This window comes from Argentina anserina, chromosome 7, assembly GCF_933775445.1.
Source record: "Argentina anserina chromosome 7, drPotAnse1.1, whole genome shotgun sequence".
NCBI lineage: Eukaryota > Viridiplantae > Streptophyta > Magnoliopsida > Rosales > Rosaceae > Argentina > Argentina anserina.
This window is the reverse complement of record NC_065878.1, coordinates 12,979,510-13,000,028: the sequence shown is the minus strand read 5'-3', so window position 1 is coordinate 13,000,028 and position 20,519 is coordinate 12,979,510. Positions and strand designations below refer to the sequence as shown.

General features: G+C 38.7%; 1 protein-coding gene across 1 annotated transcript; it reads right to left on the bottom strand.

Annotated features, from left to right (window-relative positions):
• Positions 1-12,591: 12,591 nt before the first annotated feature.
• LOC126802497 (UTP:RNA uridylyltransferase 1) lies at positions 12,592-16,889 on the bottom strand. Its single transcript, XM_050530138.1, has 6 exons — positions 15,722-16,889; positions 14,994-15,362; positions 13,937-14,160; positions 13,681-13,744; positions 13,393-13,589; positions 12,592-12,930 (listed from the first exon to the last, which is right to left on the bottom strand). The coding sequence occupies exons 1-6, from the start codon at positions 16,778-16,780 to the stop codon at positions 12,717-12,719; spliced, it is 2,127 nt and encodes a 708-aa protein (XP_050386095.1). The 5' UTR covers positions 16,781-16,889; the 3' UTR covers positions 12,592-12,716.
• Between the last annotated feature and the right edge of the window lie 3,630 nt (positions 16,890-20,519).

Below are 20,519 nucleotides of genomic sequence, written 5' to 3'. Positions count from 1 at the left end.
CATAAAGATTTACTCCAAACATGTCCTAGGCGTAAAGATTTACAACGCCATAATGAACACACTACGCTCAAAGACAACGTCCAAAGAGGTCCTAGGCAGAAAGATTTACTACGTCTTGACGAACACACTACGCTCAAAGACAGCGTCCAAATAAGTCATACTCGTAAAAATTTACTACGCCATGACAGACACACTACGCTCAAAGACAGCATTCAAATAGGTCCTATGCGTAAAGATTTACTACGCCATGACAGACACTACGCTCAAAAACAGCATCTACAGACATCTTAGACGTAAAGATTTATTACGCTATGACTAACGCATTACGCTCAAAGACAGTGTCCTAAGACGTCCTACACGTAAAGATTTACAACGTCATGACAGACCCACTACGCTCAAAGACAGCGTCCAAAGAGGTCCTACGCTTAAAATTTTACTGCGCTATGACGAACGCACTACGCTCAAAAACAGCGTCTAAAGACGTCGTATGCGTAAAGATTTACAACGCCATGATGGACCCACTACGCTTAAAGACGACGTCCAAATAGGCTTATGTCCAACCATGATCAGCGTAACTATTAGAACACTATGGCTCATAAGTAACCCAGCCCCACAGTACCGGCAGAAAGCCTGCCACACCGGCTGTGTAACGAGCCGCCCCGCGGCCCAAGTCGACTACAGACGCACCCTCACGCGCATCTCAAAGGAAGCTCAAGAGAACACCTCAACTAAACTTAGACCCACATCGGAGGATGAGTGAATGATCTACCTCAACTTAACCATAAAAGGTCAAACCCTTGAACTCATAAGTTAAGCAATCTAAACCACTCATTGTTACTATGCATAAATTACCTCCGACCTGACTTAAGTATCGGAGAGTTGAAGATCACGCCGTCGTGGTCTCCACTCTGACGATTCGTGTTACTTGTGACAAGAACGAGTATAAGGGGCACGGCGTATTCAGTGAACGAATAGTGGAGCATATTGGCACAGCATAGTACACTACATTAATAAATTCTTAGTCACTATTTGAATTGATGTTTTATTTTGAAGTACTTTGATTGATCACCTTAGGGCTTTGCATTTAGTAATTAAAATATGAATTTGAGGCGTACCAGCAAAATAATTCAACTTAGCTTCTTGTAATTAAGAGTTGTGAATTATATTATTGTTGTACCTAAAATAATGGTTTGCATGAACCTCTTGTTTTCTAGAGCGGAATGAGTCATTCATGTTAAATTTATGACGTACATGGATAGACTGCATGCTATAATATATGACCTCTGTCGTATCTGGAGAGTATCATACACTTAAGGAAAACTGTGGTCTAAGTGTCGTACCTGGATTTAGATACGGGAATTGTCATATAGAGATACAAAAGAATCTATTGTGACCAGAAGAAAATGTTGAAAAAAAGGAAGAAGAAAAGAATGATTAGAAATAACAAACATTTGTCTTTTTATGTGATTTTGAAATTCTCAAATCATCTAATATGATCCAAATATCAATTTTGACCTCGTCACACTAGTAGTCACACTAGTACACCACTTAACGTCACATTGGAATTCACATCAGTAGTCACACCGCTACTCACACCGGCAGTCACATAACAAATCACACTAACATTGTTGCATGACGGATAATGTCACATGTAAATTACACTTATAGTGATAATGTGACCAGTAGTGTGACGGGTGACGGGAATTTTGTAAAAGAAAACAACTCTTTTATTAAAAAAAAAGACATTAAAATCTTGACGGGGCATCCAGAAAACTACTCTGGGCACTCATGTCAACATCTGGTTTTTTTTTCGACAAGTTGTAGCATCAGAAGCAGCAACAATCATTGTCATCTGCTCTCCTAAGCGCCGTCACCCACTGCCTCCAGATCATCACCGTCGTCTTCCACTGCTGCCAAGTCGGATTTCTTCAACGACTTGCCTGAGTACCTCGTATTCTCCATCCTTTGCAATATCTGCTCCTTCATTGTGAAACCAACAAAGTGATCTGGAACTGACTCAAGCCGTTGATGCTTCACCTTCATAGATCTAACCATCTTGTCATCAAGGGTGTCAGTAAGCCGAGCCGAGCCAAATACTAGGTTGTTCATGTTTGGCTCGTTGTCATTCAATCGGCCACAAAACTTGCCAAATTTTGATTTTGTGCTTCTTGTGCAAGCTTAGCTCGGCTTAACAAGGCTCGAACTGGGCTCGGGCCGACTCATTTTATTAGATGAGATTGAACTCGAATTGAGCTGGCTTGAATCATACAAAATTAAAATTTTAAAATTTAGAAGTTAAAAAGAAAATTCAAAATCTAATTTCATTATATCACACAAAATCCCTTTTATTTGTAATAAACTAAAAATAACAAATCAAACTCGTTATAGAACTTAAAATCTTTAACAAATTATTCTACAAAGAAACATTTCAGCTCTTTCGAAATAATATTATATTTTTAATATTATTTCTCATATAAAAATTATATTTTATATATACTATAAAAGTTAATAAGTTAAGCTTAATTAATATACGAACCGAGCTTTTGACAAACCTGAGCTAGCTCGCAAGCTAAACGAGTCGAACGAGCCGAATACGTATTTGTTTTTCAAGGTCGGCTAAATATTGAGCTCAAACTCGGCTCATTTAACTTTACGAGCTCGAGCTGAATGGGCTAAAAATGAGCTAAACACGATATGAACACGGACGGTTCGAGCCTACTCGTCATCCTCCGGTTGACGTCTCCGCTGGCCCAAGCTCAATGTCGATAATTACTTGACGCTCTTTGGAATTAAAATTTGGTGCTGTGTCTCCGTCGTCTTTCACCACCTTGCTCTCCGATACTGTGCTTCTGATCACAATTACACACCGAAGCCAACGGTTCGAGCAAGTCGACGAAGATGACGGCGAGGCCTTGGACGAGGACGGCAAGATCAGTGTTGGAGTTGACTTATATATATATATATATATATATATATATATATATATATATATAAGATTTTGTGTTTTCCTCCTCTATAATAGAAAATTTTCATAACAAAAATTTATACAAAAGAAGCTTATATTCATACCTCCAAAAAGGGTATTTGGACCTCATTTAATTGACCTCTGTTTTACTTTTTCAAATCCTTAAAATGCTATTTAAACCTCCATACTTTTCTGAAAAATATCCATAATATTTCATTATTAGATATCAAATCAATTTACTATCCATTAATATATTTCCAATTATACTTTTATATTTAGTTATTATAAACAAATCGGAAAATTCTTTAGAATTACAGAATCTATCTTCTGAAATTAATTTTATCTTTCACTACTAAATTCATAATTAATAATATTTTTCTTTTTCTCATTCATTGATTTGAAATTCACCAACTAGTAAAATCAACACGAAAAATTCTAATATGTAATACGAAAAATTCTAATATCTATTGAACAATTTTTTTTTCAGATGAAGTTTATCAAAAATTCTATGTAACTTTTCAATTAATACATGAATGTAGCTTTTTAATTGATACATAAAGATTAATAATATTTTTTATTGTATTTTCTAACAATAAAAAATGAAAATAAATAAATAAATGAATGACAAAAAAGAAAAAATTGTAAAATAGGAAGGTAAAAAAATTTCTTGTTTTTTTTCACTTCTAACTGTCTTTTAGATAATTTCATATGTGTTGAAAAAGTCAAACGAAATTAGAAAAAGAATGAGGTTTACGTACTGTTTTGAGAAAAACATTTATATGATATCATAGTATCACATGGCAATACTCATAACCAGTTATATTTCGACACGTGAATTTATTACGCCAAAATTATAATTTAACATATTTTTATTATTTATGAAATGTCTATCATGGGTATTAATGCTTTTGAACTAGGATTTCGGGTTTAGGGTTTAGGGTGTAGGGTTTTAGAGTTTAGGGTATTTATAGTGTAGGGTGTTGGTAGAGGTGGCAAGTTGTCTGAAAAGCCCAAGCCCGTTAGTGGCCCGGCCCTGTCCAAGCCTGTTATTTTAATGGGCCAGGATGTGCCTAGATATTTTAGTCCATGGGCTCGAGCCCGTTTTGGTGCCGGCATGGCCCGGACACGATACATTCATGAGTTGACTTGTTAAATATATAATTTTATATTATTTATATAAATATTTAAACAATTATTAGAATGAGAATTAAATTTTATACACTTTAAATATAAACCTCTTAATTATTTTCATTATTTTAATTATATTATGTCACAAATATCAACAAAGTGGTGATAAAAAAGTCATAGTATTGACATATGTAACGTTTTAGAAATAAGATTATCAAATGTGTTGTATTATTTTATTTATTCTACTATTTTAAATAGTTATGTAAAATTAATATACTAATTACACAATTATTTTTATGTTAATTGTGTCTTACAATACTAATGGGCCGGCCCGGCCCCACATGCGTTTGGGCCGTGGGCCGGGTCGGGCTTAATATTTAAGCAAATGGGTCGACCCGAGCCCGACAAAAAAAAATAAATCAGCCAGCACATGCACTGTTTTGGCCCACTTAAAATGGGTCGACCTGGCTCGGCCCGGCCCGTTTGCCTCCTCTAGGTGTAGAGTTTTAGAAAGAAACCTAAATTAGTATTTGACAAAATCATAAATATTATATTTTTAATTAAATCTTGCATGTCAAATTGTGATTAGAAGAGTAGACTACTAAGCATTGCCATGTGATCTTATGGTAGTACTGAAAAATTACTCATGTTTTGGGATGTATGAATAGAAGCTCCCTTATACAAAATATGGATACCAAATGACATGGCACTTGCCATTTCATCAATCTTTTTATTATGAGACTATGAGAGTAATTATATGGAAAAGGTAAAGTTTTTTATCTTAATAAAATAAAAGAATAACATGATCAAAATAAACCCCAAATTCTGTTCAGTCAATTGAACAAAAAACCCCTATATACTGTATCTTCTTCCTCCAGCAACAATCCCGGTTACTTGCAAATTTTTATGGAAGCCATATGAAACAGTTCTTAAACTCTTGTACTCAGTTATTAAACTGAATCAGTAACAACCATCTCTCTTTTTTTGTGTCAAACAGATATTCATTCAAGAAGGCGAGAATTAAGAAGTAGATTTCATCTAAATTACCAACGAAAATCAAACTAGAACTAAAGCAAAAGAACAGAGAATCCAAGCTCCAGAAGCCAAAGAAATTACCAAGATTATTTTCTTCTTCTCATTCTGCCATATCTTTTTACAATTTATTCTTTTAAGATTTGATCTGAAATATTGATCAAATAATAATGACTCCTACAAATGATGAGTAGTTGTTCATTGGTCTTGCTAGACCAACCATATGTAATTCCAAATAATCAGTCCTTCTGATGAGAACGACTGGAGTGCATTGCAATAGGTTTGGATTTTTATATTAAAAATAAATGTTTTAAATTCTTGATTTTTTATATTAAATAATTAGTAAAGAAAATCCATGTTAGCAATTCTTTGCAAATATAACTGATGAGTTGGCACAGCTACATCATTCGGTATTTGATTTTGGACTTCTTAAAAAGACCATTTTAACACATGAAATGAGAAAAAAATAAAAAAAGATTTCAAAATTATAAAAAAAAAGTCAGATTGCTAAAAGTCTTAAAGTGTTGCCACTGAACTTGACTATATTTACAATACGTCACTACTATGAAACTCAGATCTGCAACCCAACTCTTTTTCTATATAAACAAAAAAAAGACGCAGCTCTCGAGCAGAGGGAAGTACGACAGAGGCGCGGAGACGGCGACGGCAACGCAGGCACTGGAACGACAACGCATGCGCTGGGATGACGATGTAGGCGTTGGGACATGATTAGCTTTTGGATACAAACATCTCCTTTGTCGGCAGATCTGGGCTTACGATGCAGCGCCGAATATTCTATCCTACCTCTGCTCCCTTTGACTTTATAGTTGCATCCAAGTCGGAGGCGTAGGGACATCGTTGGAGGGGACATGCAAAGGTCGGAGGCATGAGGACGGCGTTGGGGGTGCAAGAACGGCGATGCTATGCGGGGACGGCGTTGGCACAATGTTGGAGGTTGAAGAAGGAGGGGCTGGTTTTCAGTTTGGTTGGAAACGAGGGGTTGAAGAGGAGGAGTGGTGTTGGTGCAGATTTGAAAAGAATCAAGATCCAAATTGAAGAAGATGGAAGCTGTTGTTGTTGCCGTTGCAGCTCGCCGAAAAAAAATCCTAAATCTGGAGAAGATGATTAAAGGGTGCTCATAGTAGTTTTCTAGTTTTCTATCACACTGTTGTCACACTAGCTGGCATAGTACTTATCACACTATCAGTCACACTAACTTTCTGCTGTGACAGGTAGTAGTGTGATAGGCAATGTGACATATAGTGTGATAGGTGGTGTGGCTGGGGGTGTGACATCATATTAATGTTAATATTTAGATCGTCTGAGTTGATTTGAAAAGTTCAAGATCACATAACAGTAAACAAATGTTCGTTATTTCTAGTCATTTTTCTTATTCTTCTTCTCACAACATAGTGACAGTGGGTGTGACAATGTGTGTGACATCGGGTGTGACAGTGGGTGTGATACGTAGTGTGATAGGTACTGTAACAAGAGGTGTGAGAGGTAGTCTGACAACCAGTGTGATAGGTAGTGTGCAGTTGTGACATCGGGTGTGATAGCGGGTGTGACAACAATTGTGACAGTAGTTATAACAGCAGTTGTGACATCGGATGTGATAGGTAATGTGACAACGGGTGTGATAGGCCGAGAGGAAATGTTTAAATATGTGACATCGGGTGTGACATCAGTTGTGACAGCGGGTGTGATAGATAGTGTGACAGCGGGTGTGATAGGCCGAGAGAAAATGTCTAAATATGCGAAATTATGTTAAATTCAAATGATATTGGTACGAGTATGCTCATAATGATGAGAATAACTAGATTTAGAGAACCTTGAGCTTCCGTTTCACCGAAATTGCTTGGAGCACCTCCATCAACGGCGGCAACCCCTTGTGAGGATTGTTGCGCCTTGTACAATGGTCGGTTTGGAGAGATCTTTCCAACGGTACCAACCACTCTCAAATTTATCGCCGGACGGTAAAATTATGGTCGGAATTAGAAGAATGAAAAAGAAAAAGAAAAAGAACGAAAAATGGCAAAACAGTCCGGAAAATATTTAAAAGTAACTTTTTCTAATTTTATTTCATGCTTGTTGACTATTTTCTAATTTCAATTTAATTGAGATGATTTTTTTATGATTGAGAAATAAGTGGGAGATAGTATATTTTTATAATTTTTCCTTTGATTTTTGTATAACTTTTGGTGTCTCTAGAGTCTTCTCTCTTAAAATTTATTTTGGAGTTGTAACAAAAAAAAAGGTTTATTTTGGTGTTCTTCTCAAAAAATAAAAAATAACTCAAACGTTGGAGCTGGCCCGATTTTTCAGTTCTATTTCCGTCCCCCTTTTCAGCACATCACATAAATAGAAGAGATTAGCTAATAGCTACAGTTGATGATTGATGAGGAAATAGGCGAATTCGTAGTTCTTTGGTTTACAAGAACCGGGTCCATAATCATTTTCTCGTTTGAACCACATTTCCCACGTAGATCGGCTTTGTAATCATTCTTCAGTGGTTCATGCAAGTTATATATGCAGTATCCTAATTAAACCTAAGTTTCAGCTCTGTCCATTTGTTTGCTTTGTTTCGTGGTATATATGTTTGTGGTTTTTCTTCAATGAATTATTATAATTACCAAAAAGAAAGAGACAAATTTCCCTTCGACCAGGCAAAGGGCTAGATTGACAATTTTAGGCGTTTCAAAAATGAATGAGATAGTTTTGATTAAATTAAAAACAATTTAATTCATCATTGTCCTAAATAGCTAGAATTGGGTATGACTAGTTTTAAGATAAAAAATATTGTACTAAATGAAAACATTAAAGAATTTGCATACAAAGTAAGTTGTAACTGAAGAAAAAAGGATAAAAAAATATGAGGAAACAATAGGATGAAGTATAGATATAAGACATACTAAAATAAAATAATACAAAAAATTATGAAATAAATGAAGAGGGAAACAAAACTATAAAGAAAAGAATTGGGAAAAGGGTGGAGAAGTGTGGGAAAGAGTGAAGGAGAATGGAAAACATACAATAAGAAAAGTAAAATAAAAACAGAAGAGAAAACAATGGGAGGCATGATTCGAACCCAGAATCAGCCATGCCAAAAAGAATGTCGGTAACCGCTCATATCAATTAAAAGGAGGGATATGAGCCCGTCACTAACGAGAAATTGTACTTCGGCACTCGATTTGCGACATAAACAAATGTTGTGAGGGGAGGAAGGTTTCGGTGTCGATGAACTCAGTTCAATGCGCGAGTAATAAGCAGGCCGAGGGACTGGGCGCAATGCAAAGTGCTTCGACATTCGATTTGTGAAAAGCGAGGGCGGCGAGGGAGAGAAGGTGCCTGTGTCGGAACCTACTAGTAAGCGCAAGTGGATGTATTTTGAAAGCGCCGAACGGGGGGAAGGTGCTGGTATCGATGAACCCTTTTCAATGCTTGCAATAATAAGCAGATCGGGTGTCGAAGGCGATGCAAAGTTCTTGGAAGCTCCGTTTGTGAAAAGCGAGCGCGGCGAGTGGGGGGAAGTGATGCCGGTGGCCGAAATATACTCACCTCAATGCTCAAGTAGTAGCAAATTAAGTGCAACGGCGCAATACAAAGTGCTTCGGCACTCGATTTGCGACAAAAATAAATGCAGCGACGGGAGGAAGGTGTCAGTGTCGATGAACTCACTTCAATGTGCAAGTAATAAGCAGGTCGGGGGACTGGGCGCAATGCAAAGTGCTTCGGCATTCGATTTGTGAAAAGCGAGGTCGGCGAGGGGGGGGGGGAAGGTGCCGGTGTTGGAACCCACTAGTAAGCGCAAGTAGATGTATTTTGAAAGCACCGAGCGGGGCGAAGATGCCGGTATCGATGAACCCTCTTCAATGCTTGCAATGCAAGCCCTTAACCAACTGAACCAACTCAGCAAAAAAACCAACTGAACCAACTCAGATACTGCAAAAAAATTATCACATATAGGGACTCAAATATTGAAATTTTAAGATGGGTTAAATGTTACGGATCTAGTCATTCGGCTGTCAGATTTGGTCCATGCGACGCTCCGTTCCCATAAAGTTAGCCTTATCTAACAGGACAATGCACTAACCTCATCAAGGGATCGGCAATAGACCCCGACCAGTTTGTAGGACACCTTACTCATTTCTTCGACATTAAGTTCCTGACTAACGACAAACTCCCCAAACTTAACCGGATCGGCCTGTCTGACCCCCTAGGAAGGGGCAGCCATATATCTCTCTCACACTCTTGATCATGGAGTAATCTCACATATGCATGAAGCTCATATAACCAGCGACGCCAATGATAGACACTCCCGAAAATGGGACGTAACATCCTCCTCCACCAAAAGACGTACACGACATCCCCACTATGGCACGCGTATCCCTCATACGGCTACGATGCCTAAGAGACGAAAGGAGTTCCCAAATATCGCCTAACAAAGTTTCGCACCGGATCTCTCGTCCTGGATCTCTCGTTTGGTCCTTCCCTTAAAGGCACCCTGCCTACTCGACTCCCCCGTGGAGCCCCTTGTATCTTGAAGACACGGCTACACGTGTGAGCGCTTGGCTACACGTGTGAGCGTTTGGCGACACAACGACGGCGATGCCGAGACGGCTCTGATACCATGTGTCATGGACCTAGCCATTCGGCTGCCACACTTGGTTCATGTGGCGCTCCATCCTCATGGAGCCAGCCTTATCCAACTAGGAAATGCAGTGTTCACCATGCTTGTGCTCATCAGGTGATCGGCTCTAGACCCCGACCAGTGTGTAGGGCGGCCTACTCTCTTCTTCGACGTTAAGTCTCCAACTAGCGACAAGCTCCCCAAACTTAACCGGGTCAGCCTGTCTGAACCCTTAAGAAATAGCAGCCTTATATCTCCCACACTCCCGATCATTGAGCAATCTCACATATGCATGAAGCTCAAATAACCAGCGACGCACATGATAGACACTTCCGAAAACGGGATTGACATATAGCCCTACCGATATTCAACGTGGTTCTGCCACTGTCTTTTAGTCACATTATTCTCAACTATCGTAATGTAGTGTATATTCAACCACGTTCGAACGTGTGTACAGTTCTGTGATCTAATAGAGCTCTAAAAAGCACGGACATGGACATGGTACGATACATATACACGACAAATGAACAATACTTTGGACACAGATACGTAATACACGTTAATTAATTATTATTATTATAATTATTATTATTATATACAAAATGAAAATATAGCAATTAAAGTTGATAAACTAAATAAAAAAAAGATAAAAAAGAGCGAAGATATAGTGCGATCGACCTCGATTACTCCGAAACCCCATCTTTATCTTCCACAGTTCCATCATGATCTGAGAACCCTCCTCTCAAATTGATTACAACCTCTCAAGTCCCAAAGTGCCATCAATTCAACCTTATCTCCCTCATCACAGAAACCCCTCCTTCCTTAGTCAACCCATTCCAAACCTTCAAAAATCAGTATAAGCAAGAAGGATCTAGCATAGCAGACTCCGGCAACTTCTTTGGGTTGGGCATCGATAGCCTCATGCGCGGCTCTCCACCACGGCGGCCGCACCGTTTGACCAGAGAAAGACGAGAGAAGCACCTAACATATTCAACTCACTGGCGTGTCTGCTTATGATACTGACGTGTCCAACTTGTGTCCTAACTAAGTACGCGTGTCGGGGCGTATCTTCGTATCCGGGAGTGTCCGTATCCACGCCGAGACACGCGACTAAGATGCCGTGTACGCTCTTCCTAAGTAGACCTGTTTGCACGCTACCATAATTATAATACCAATAATACAGTTGTAAACTTTTTTTTTTGAAAGGATACAGTTGTAAACTTATAATTGGAAGGTAACATGCAGATGCATCATTTCAGTCAAACAAGAACCGTGTCAAATGGTGGAGATATGTCATTATGTTAATATAGAGGAGAACGACCACTTTGTCATGATTGGTGTGCAGTCATGGGAGTAAAATAGTGGAAGGTAGTTTTGTCATTTCATCGTATGTTAAATATTCCACATTAGTCAATTCTTCGCCTCCTTTAGCTCTGTCAAACCTGTTCGAGCAAATTGGTTGAATGGCGACAACGCCGCTTATCTCATCGAAGGCGGCTGTGGTGACTTCTAACAACGGGGCGGATATTCTTTATGCGCTTCATGGCTTCAAGAAGGGCCGTAGTTCTTCAAATTCTCGAGGGTTTCACCAATGAAGGGCCAACCTGTGCTTTCTGTGGCAGTTGATAACATGTTACTTGTTGCCACAAGAAAGAACAGTTTATCTTTGTGAAAGGCTAGGAAATTATTTCTACAGAAGAATAGTAGAGAGAAGCAAAGAGAACTAGCCGAGAATAATGAATTGAAGTACATAGTCGATCGTTTCCATGGCCTTTATAAGAAAAATAAATCGAGGAATTTTTCAGGTCATGGCAAGCAAGCTCATTCATTCAGCTTTCGTATCATCCTTACATAGCCAGCCTCAGTCAGCGGCAACAATTCACAACTCACAAGCTAATACTGAACACTAAATGCAATTTGGCCAGTCCTAGCCAATACTTAGTTATTCACATTTAACAGTGCATATAATTTGTTAGAGTCAACCAATCCAAACAATCTGTGAAGCTTAATAAACGATCTTATGCGTCTTATTATTGTTAATTCTGGCGATCAGTTTCTGTACAGTTCTGCTCTTATAGAGCTGCCATCATGAGAACTGTTTATTTAGTCTAAACCTACCAATGATACAGTTGCAAATTGCGAGTTTACGGATACACCATTTTGGTACAGACAGTGACTTTGTCAATGATGGACATGCTTATATAGAGCATATCACTTTGACAAGATTGGCGTACTCAGCCACTCACACCAGACAATTTGAATAGGCAAGACAAGGTGAAGGCGATCAACTTCAACATGTAGTTCTATCATACATTTCAGCAACTTCAACAGGTTTAGTTCCATCATGTGTTGAACTGGATTGTGTACTATATCAGTGGCTAATTTTTTTTTTTTGGGTCTGAATATGCATTTCATTAAGCCAAAGAGGCAGCCAGAGGCACAAACTACAACTGAAAGAAGAAACCCGACAAGAACAGAAAGAAAAGAAATCCAGCAAACCAACTACTACAAACACAAAGCACACAGTGGCTACTTCATCTCACATATCCAGTGAGCACGTTCTCTTTAGTTCCAAGTATACTTTGGCTTTAACAAAGAAACAATATGTTGGAAATAAAAAAATTAAACAGTAAAAAAGGATCAATAGGGTATAGGTACTTTGAACTTTGAAGAGAAAAAATTGAAGCGACCAAATGTTAAATTTGACCCAATACAGTATTTGCAAACAATGGCGGAACCTTTAAAAGAAAAAAGGAAAGTGATATTTTCTCCATGGAGAAATTCTCTGCTAGTCAACCTATAAATAAAAGGCTAAGCATAAAAAAAACTATACATATAACAAACGAAACTGTGGTAACAACGTATTTTACATTCGTAGCATACTTTACCATAGTTGCGACCCAAATTCTGCTCAGCTAGTAAACAATTTCCATTAAGTTAAAAGGGAAACTAGTAAAATAGCTAGACACTAGGAATGTAGGGTTCAAAGAGCTTCACACAGGGATTTGCATCATACTGCAATATCTCAGCCGCACGTTCAAACTCCTCTCTCAAAACTTTTATGCTGTGCCTGTCCACAACTCGTCCCAGGTCATGGGATGTCTCAAATGGATCCTCTATGCATATCAAATGCCGGTCATTTCCAATCCTCCTTGTCCAGTCCTTCTCACGCTTGCTGACCAAATTAACAACACCATATAACAATTGATAAATTGCACTTGCCATAACTTAAATGATAATTAATAGTGTCACATACGCACCCAAACATCACGATTAATAATTCTGACCAACATAAATGGAAATACAACAAGCAACAAAAGAGAGCAAGGGTTTACGTTCTATCCTCACCAAAACAATCAGTATCAAGAGTGTAAAAGTTCATCCGAGTTCAATCATTCAATGTAAACTAATTCCTGTTCATCATTGTGGTTCAAGTCCCACATTTACTTTACAACTTTAGATGCAAAAAAGTGTACAATAGTATGGTCACGCTTAAACCACTACCAGACATTCAACAATAATTATCTTAAGATATCTTGAATACTTGAGTCTATTCAAAAGCATATGAGAGAGAAACCACAAATTTTATAACCAACTAATCTAAATTGCTAATCATCCGAAAGAGTATAAACCACACCTGATTGTGCTTCCCAGACGCACTGATATGACAGTATTTGCATAGTCATGACTATATGCCCAGTAATTGAAAAATGCCCACACGAGTTCAGCAATGGTTTCCCTGTTCTGGGATCCAAAATTCTGAAGCTTGTCTATTTGATCAAAGAAAGCACATTCAATGTTCTCTACGGTGACAGAGTATGTTGCTCGCATTCCCTGATGCAGAATAAAGGTTGGGTGATCAAATACACATTGAATATTGAATGTCAGGCTTGCAGATATATTATGTGTCTCTGCTTCAAGCTACCTGTAAGCAGGGAAGAATAGCTGGTCTCTGTTGTTGTAAGAAGTGAATGCACATCAAAACATACCTGGTGAACAAAGTGGAGACACAGTCACTCATGGTAAAAGGCAGAAAAACAGTTCCTAAACACATCACCATAGACATCTGTACCATCATAGCACGGGACTATTGGTAGGTGAAGCATACAATCAAGATCACTTTCGAGAGACCTTTTCTAAACTAAACTGGGAATTGAAGCATAACTTAAAAGTTAACTTACGCATAGCTAGATAGGGTTCCATGGTATGTTTCATTGACTCCTCTAGACTTGGCCCAATGTTTCACAATAAAAGCCAGCTGTCGTAATCTTGCGTCTATATTTGCATAATCACGAAGAAGCTTTGTATTTACCACAGCCAAAACATTGTTGATGCATATATCACAGGAGATTCCAGTGACTGGATCCATAAGCTTTACTATGGGTACCCTAGCACGTGTCAAGGCCTGGAAACAAATAGGATTGCTTACCAACAAAATCAACATAATATACTAAAACATTCAAGAGCATTAAAACAATTAATTGTGTTGGCTAATGGAAAAAATTAATTTGATGGAAACAAAGAATAATGTGACATTATCAAACTTGTACACAAAGATGATAACTATACATCAATGACTTCAAGGACACCTAGGTTTGAGCATTCATAGTAATTCTATTAATCTAGCTCCTCTGTTTTCAGCTCTCGAAGATAAGTGGATTTCTCATCCACAGCTCCGTCCTGTTGCAATCAACTAATGGTCCTCTCAAAAAGAGTAGTAACTTCATTAAGGAGCTTTTATATGCATATATGCTTAGTAACAAACAACCCTAAAATCAGTCACCTACTCATATAAGTGTGATGAGAATACATTGGTATGAGGGGTTGCGAGACTAATGCAAAGTCCATTTATCCAAAGGCAAAATAAAAGTACATAAATAAATATCATCCTCCAAGCTCAAACCCAACTAAATCCCTTTGCTAGGCCAGTCCACAAATTTATTCTCCCAAGTACATATGGGAATAGGGAGCTGCATATGATGTATTTGTATTTGCAGAATATATAAAAATACTAACAAAGTTCATTTATGTCCAGTTGCAAGTAGCAACTGAAATAGCAAAAGGATCACTTCACATCGTAGGGTTACAACTCAGGCCACTGAAACATCTCTTTTAGAAGCACAACAGTCAATGGAATGACACACTCATAGTAAATAGCATTCATTAAGACTAGTCAATTCCAAAACGTAGAGTTTCATCTGTCACATAAATGCATGAGAAAAGAGAATTCTTATTCACCTGTACGTTCTCTAGGTTGTCTGACTGCAAAAGTTCTGCCAGCCGGAGTAAGATCTCAGATTTGTTGACGTCTTCTTCACCAATCACCAGGCACAGATCAATATCACTTCTAGAAACTCCAAAGGAGTTGCCACATGATCCATAAATATATAGGCGAGCATCAGGCCATTCTTTGCTAATTATATTCTCCAATAATGTTAATAATTGCTTCTGCTTGGCCTTTTCTTCCTCAGTTGGTATCAAGGATTCAAAAATTTCAAGAAAAGGATCATTTAGTCTCTCTATGTCATAGCGACACAGTGTTTGTCTTTTGTAGGATCTCATTCTTTGGCTAAGTTGGTGCTGTCCTCTGTTATCGGATCTCGAATCCTGGCAATGAAATTTACAAAAACAAAAACAAAACAAAAAACTCTCATCTCAGCTAACTTGGTAGAAAATAAAATTTCTAATACATATTAATGGTCACCACTGCGATGAAAATTAACCTTCTTTTTATTAGAATGGTATCAAATTCTATTTGGCTTTACAATACGAAAGCTAATGCATCGTTCCTTGAACAAAACTTAGTGAAATATTAAGCACACAATTCTTCAAAGTTCAAACTATAACATTTCAAACAAGTAGGCATAATCTTTTATTCTAATTTTGGAACAAAAAAAAATACCATCATAAATTCCCATTATAAACAAAACCTTGATTATATATATGGCAATAGAGAAAGGTCTAACCTTATGGTGTTTCTTCCCCTCATTCTTCTCATCCCTTTCATCCTCAAGCAAGTGTTGGCATGCATCTTCAACCTCATCACTATCTTTTCTCACCCTCTCTCCACCCTCAAAATTCATCACCGACTCCTCAATCTCCGAAGCAGAAACGGAATGGAGATTGGTGCCAGCAGGAGGACCAGGCCGAGCAGAAATCCCCATTCTACCAGCCTCATTTCGTCGAATTCGACCATCTTCACCTCCCAATCTCCTCACCCTCTCATTCTCGAAAGAACCCTCCCTATTCCTCCTCGCAAACTCACTCGAATTCGGCCTCTCCCTATCCACATTGTGCTCCACACCTCCCCCGAACCCCGGCGGCGGCATTGTCCTATGAACTTGCTTCCCCCTGCCGCTGCCGCCTCCCCCTCTCGGTTCTTGCTCCAGTGAATCGTAATTCGCACGGCGAAAGTCATTGGAAGCTGAAAAGTTGTTGGAACCGAAGTGGAGATTGCGGTCCAAGCCATTACTGAGCTTGGAAGCTTCAGAGGAAGTAGCTGGAGACTCCCGATTTCGGATAATGTCGCCGGCCGGTGTATAGCTGAGCTTGAGCTTCTGTTCTTCGAGGTGAGCGAGGTTCTGGATGGAACTGTTCGGCGGCGAAAGCCCAAGCTTCCTGAAATCGTCGGCGAGGTTCGCCGGGTTCTGGTTGAATTGGCCGGTGCCGAACTGGGGGAAGTGATTGGGCGTCGGAGGAGAGGAGTTAGGGTTTTGAGGAAACCCCAGGAAGTTGAAAGGAGGAGGAGGAGACTGCGTATTGGGCCAGTTGTGATGAGGAGGAGGATAATGATCTCGGCCGTTGGATGACGACGACGACGGAGAAGATCCCCACGGCGGCTGGAACGGGAGGGTGGGGCCGAGGGCGGCGACGGCGGGATCGAGCACCGGGGATTGCTGGGGTGGAGGTTGGGGCGGGGTGCGACCTCGGTAGTGGTGGTGTGGGGCCTTCTGGAGCAAGGAGAGGAGGAATTCGCCGCCGTTAGACGCCGGAAGAGGCGGCGGGTCACCTCCACCACTGGCCATTGCAGTTTGGGGATGTCAGCAGTTTTATGAGTTTTGGGTTTTGAAGAGGTGAAGTGAGGAAAGCACTGATTTGGTATATGATTGTCTTTACGACTTCACTCTCTATTGAGAATAATCTCTCTCGTATCCCCTTGGTTAAGCTTATCTGGATCAAGTTTTGATCTTTAATCAAGCACACAAAATATAATTAAATTAAAACAATTACTAAATACAGTTACACACCTAAAGTAATCACAACTTAAGTTTAATGAATCCATTTTAAAAAAAAAAACCATTTAATCCACTTCTAAGTTCTTTATTAGATAGGGCCAAATTAGAGAGAATATAAAGTTGAGCAAAGTGTCTGAACTTCAAATTACAATAAATCAGAGAGAAACTCCAACTCCATTATCTCAGTAAGGTAGTAGGCAAAGAGCGAATAAGCTATTCTTCGTGGTACCTCATGTCAGTTCCCAAAAGTATATCTGAATCCAACCCCCTAATTTCCTTTTTCCTCTATGTTTTGGTGTACTCGACCACGAGTGCTGCTATAGGCTTTTCATGGGGGGTAGCATACAGAGAGAATGAGGAGGAGGGGAGTCAGGATACCAAAGAGGAAGGAACCCCTTGCTGCGATACGTATGGCACATGGGGTGATCCAAACCTCAAGCATGTCATTTATCTTGTGTGTAACAAGTTACAAGTGTGATATCCTAACCAAGGAGTATTATCTTGTGGCCAGTGGGTCTAAGATTGAGGATACCAACAAGATCCATCTAATGGCCAGTTGCTCCAAATGTGAGGCAAAGTCCAAGGTGCAAATCATGCCCACTCGGGTCCGACGGCGACTGGAAGCAACTGTTGGATTTTAAAACGGGGGAGATGTGAGTCAATGATTAAGTCCCTCCAAGAATTTGGGAAATAATTAGGCATATCTAAGATCAATTCCAACAAATGTAAATTTTTGTGTCTATTTTCCATTTACTTCTAATCTTCCTTGATTTCTTCAATTTGTAATTAATTTATTTTATTTTCATTGGACATTAATTTTGATTAAGCTCTTTGATCAATTCCAAAAATTTCTCTTTGTAATCGACTAAATTTATGGTAGTTATAAATGGATTAATATTTTCACATCAACAAAATATGCATCTAATATATTATAGTAAATATTTTATGCAGTACAAATTTCTATCATTTCGGTCGTTGAGGAAAAAAATTCAAGTCCTCCCGAATTGTGAATTATGGACCCGCCACTGAAAACTAGGTTCATTGATGTTAATGACGATGACAACTATATTCTAAAGGTGGATGGTGAGCTTGGTTTCGTAAGGGGTTTCAAAGGGAGTGGGAGAATGCTTATTGGGATGATGATTTCTATGACCGTCATGGATTGAGGATTGTGGATAAGTATTGGTGTGCGTGGGAGGGGTGGCCACCAAAATATTGCACGTTTGGAAGCGATGATTGAGAAGAGGAAGTGCCCCCGGTTGGGAACGACAATGAGAATCCTAATTATGATTGCATTGTTTCAGATGTAGAGTCGGCAACATGATTGATGAGAGACTTTGGCTGTGATGTTTTATCAGATGCATGCGGATGCTTTCAGTTTCACAATTTATGAGAAATACAACTACTAGCTACCTTATATGAGTTATACCTCAATACTACTTCAAAGTGTTCATCCTTGAATATGTATGTTATGTGTTTATTGGGTAAAATCTCACCTAACATAATTTCACTCGTATTCATATAATGAATAAAGTTTTAATTATTTCGGATTCGACCCATTTAAGACATAATGTGTCTTTTAATTACAATATCTTATTTGTAGGGAAATGCTCTTTGATTCCATTTATGAAGAAACTAAAATATGGAGGAATGTGTATTTGTTTGTTTTTACGACTGCACCCAAAAATTTAAATGGGGTGCCTACGTACCCTGAGAGAGGGATTAAGCCATTCGTAGTTCAAGATTACCAATGCGTGAATGACACACTGAAGGGCTATGATTTTGGAATGAGATTTGTGTTTAGAACCAATTTGGTGTAAGTGAACCAGGGATTGGATTTTTGTGTTTGGGATGTGGGTTTAAAGCCCATGGATTTGATTTGGATTTAATTATAGTTTGGGACTGGATATGATTTTCTAGTTTTTGTGAGAATGTGAGTCAGTGATTCATTTGGGACTGGCTGAATTTGACTGGTGATCAGGGATTCTGTTTGGACATATGGGCGAATTTGACTGGTGGAGTCATGGATTATGTTTGGACATGTGGTTGCATCTAGCGGGTCGCTAGATTGCCTACGTACTTTTTGCAGGATCAAAACGACCGTAGTTTATTGGGATTATGTTTTGATTTGAGGGCGAATTTGACTGGTGGTCAGGGATTCTATATAGACATGTGGTCAAATTTGACTGGTGGAGTCAGAAATTCTGTTTGGACATGTGGTTGCATCTAGTGGATCGCTAGATTGCCGATGTACAATTTGCGGGATCAAACCGACCGTAGTTCATTGATGTGGACTTTTGATTTTGTACCGACTTTTGAGCTCGACGGATATATGTGAACTTGAATTCGTTAAGCGCATTTCATTTGGACACGCAATTTGGTAGAGCGTATGTCGGGCTTTGCAACGGATCTTGGCATTTAGTGGACCTTGTGTGCCCATAGTCTCGATCTCACGCCGAAGCTCACTGTTGGAAGTTAAATCCATTTTTCAAATTGCTATAACTCCAATGCTTCTAAAAGACTGAGAAAGAATATCGCATCCCATCTTATCAAATTGCTTAAAGGAGATGGAATTCGACTTGAAGATGAAGTCATCATATGGGGCTCTGTATAAACGGATAGAAATCTTCATTGATTCCCCACTTTCTTCTGATCATGCATACGTGACATACGTGACTGGGTTTCGGTGCTATCTGGGAATTTTTGGTGAGTACTGATTCCTCTGTGTATTTTAAGATCACCAACTCATATAATATGGAAATCTATCTTTTGTGTAAAGAATATATATGTCAAGCGTGTAATCAAATATCAATCTCTGACCCCTTGAGCACCTTGATTATAATTGTAGCACTTGAGCACCGATTCAACTTTCCACCGCTTGATTTCCTTATATGTTTTTAATTGAAACCTTGTTTCATGTACATAGCTCTCAAGTCCCCACCTCTTCACCATCACGGTTTCACATAAGATCTTTTCCAAACTTAAAGTACCCAGACCTTTCGTCTTTTCATCCTCAATCCCAACTATCACCTTAATTAGATAAATCCACTACATATCAATTCCTTTGTCAGCATCGCTTAGCACCATTTCACCCATTCAACACAATTTTGATTTGCCTTCTTTCAAATGTTGTTAATTGAACCAGTACATCCGTAGTGAAGGATGTCACTACACCAAAGATATATATTAGTGACAGCTATAAGTTGTCTCTACCAATATACTAGAGACGAATATTCACATAATTGTGTCTCTAATAGTATGAGTGACAAACTAAACATATGCCCCTAAATGTCGTGTCTCTAAAACCTATTAGAGACACTTTGATTATATAAGTTTTGCCTCTAATACTTATTCCATGCCACAAAGACAATAACTCCTTGTGACAATCAAAAGTGTCTGTATTACTTGTAGAGACAAAAGAAGAATTTTGATTGATTGTCTCTACAATTAATATGAATTATACAAATTAATATACCAATTTCTTTATATATAATATATATGAATATATTAATTTATGTGTGTATATAAA

Bases quoted from the DNA above. Each gene is read 5' to 3' on its own strand.
- LOC126802497 (XM_050530138.1), bottom strand. From the start codon at position 16,780: ATGGCCAGTGGTGGAGGTGACCCGCCGCCTCTTCCGGCGTCTAACGGC. The intron at 14,161-14,993 runs GTGAATAAGAAT...ATTTGTTTCCAG, and splicing joins ACAACCTAGAGAACGTACAG to GCCTTGACACGTGCTAGGGT. The intron at 13,745-13,936 runs GTAAGTTAACTT...TTTGTTCACCAG, and splicing joins GGAACCCTATCTAGCTATGC to GTATGTTTTGATGTGCATTC.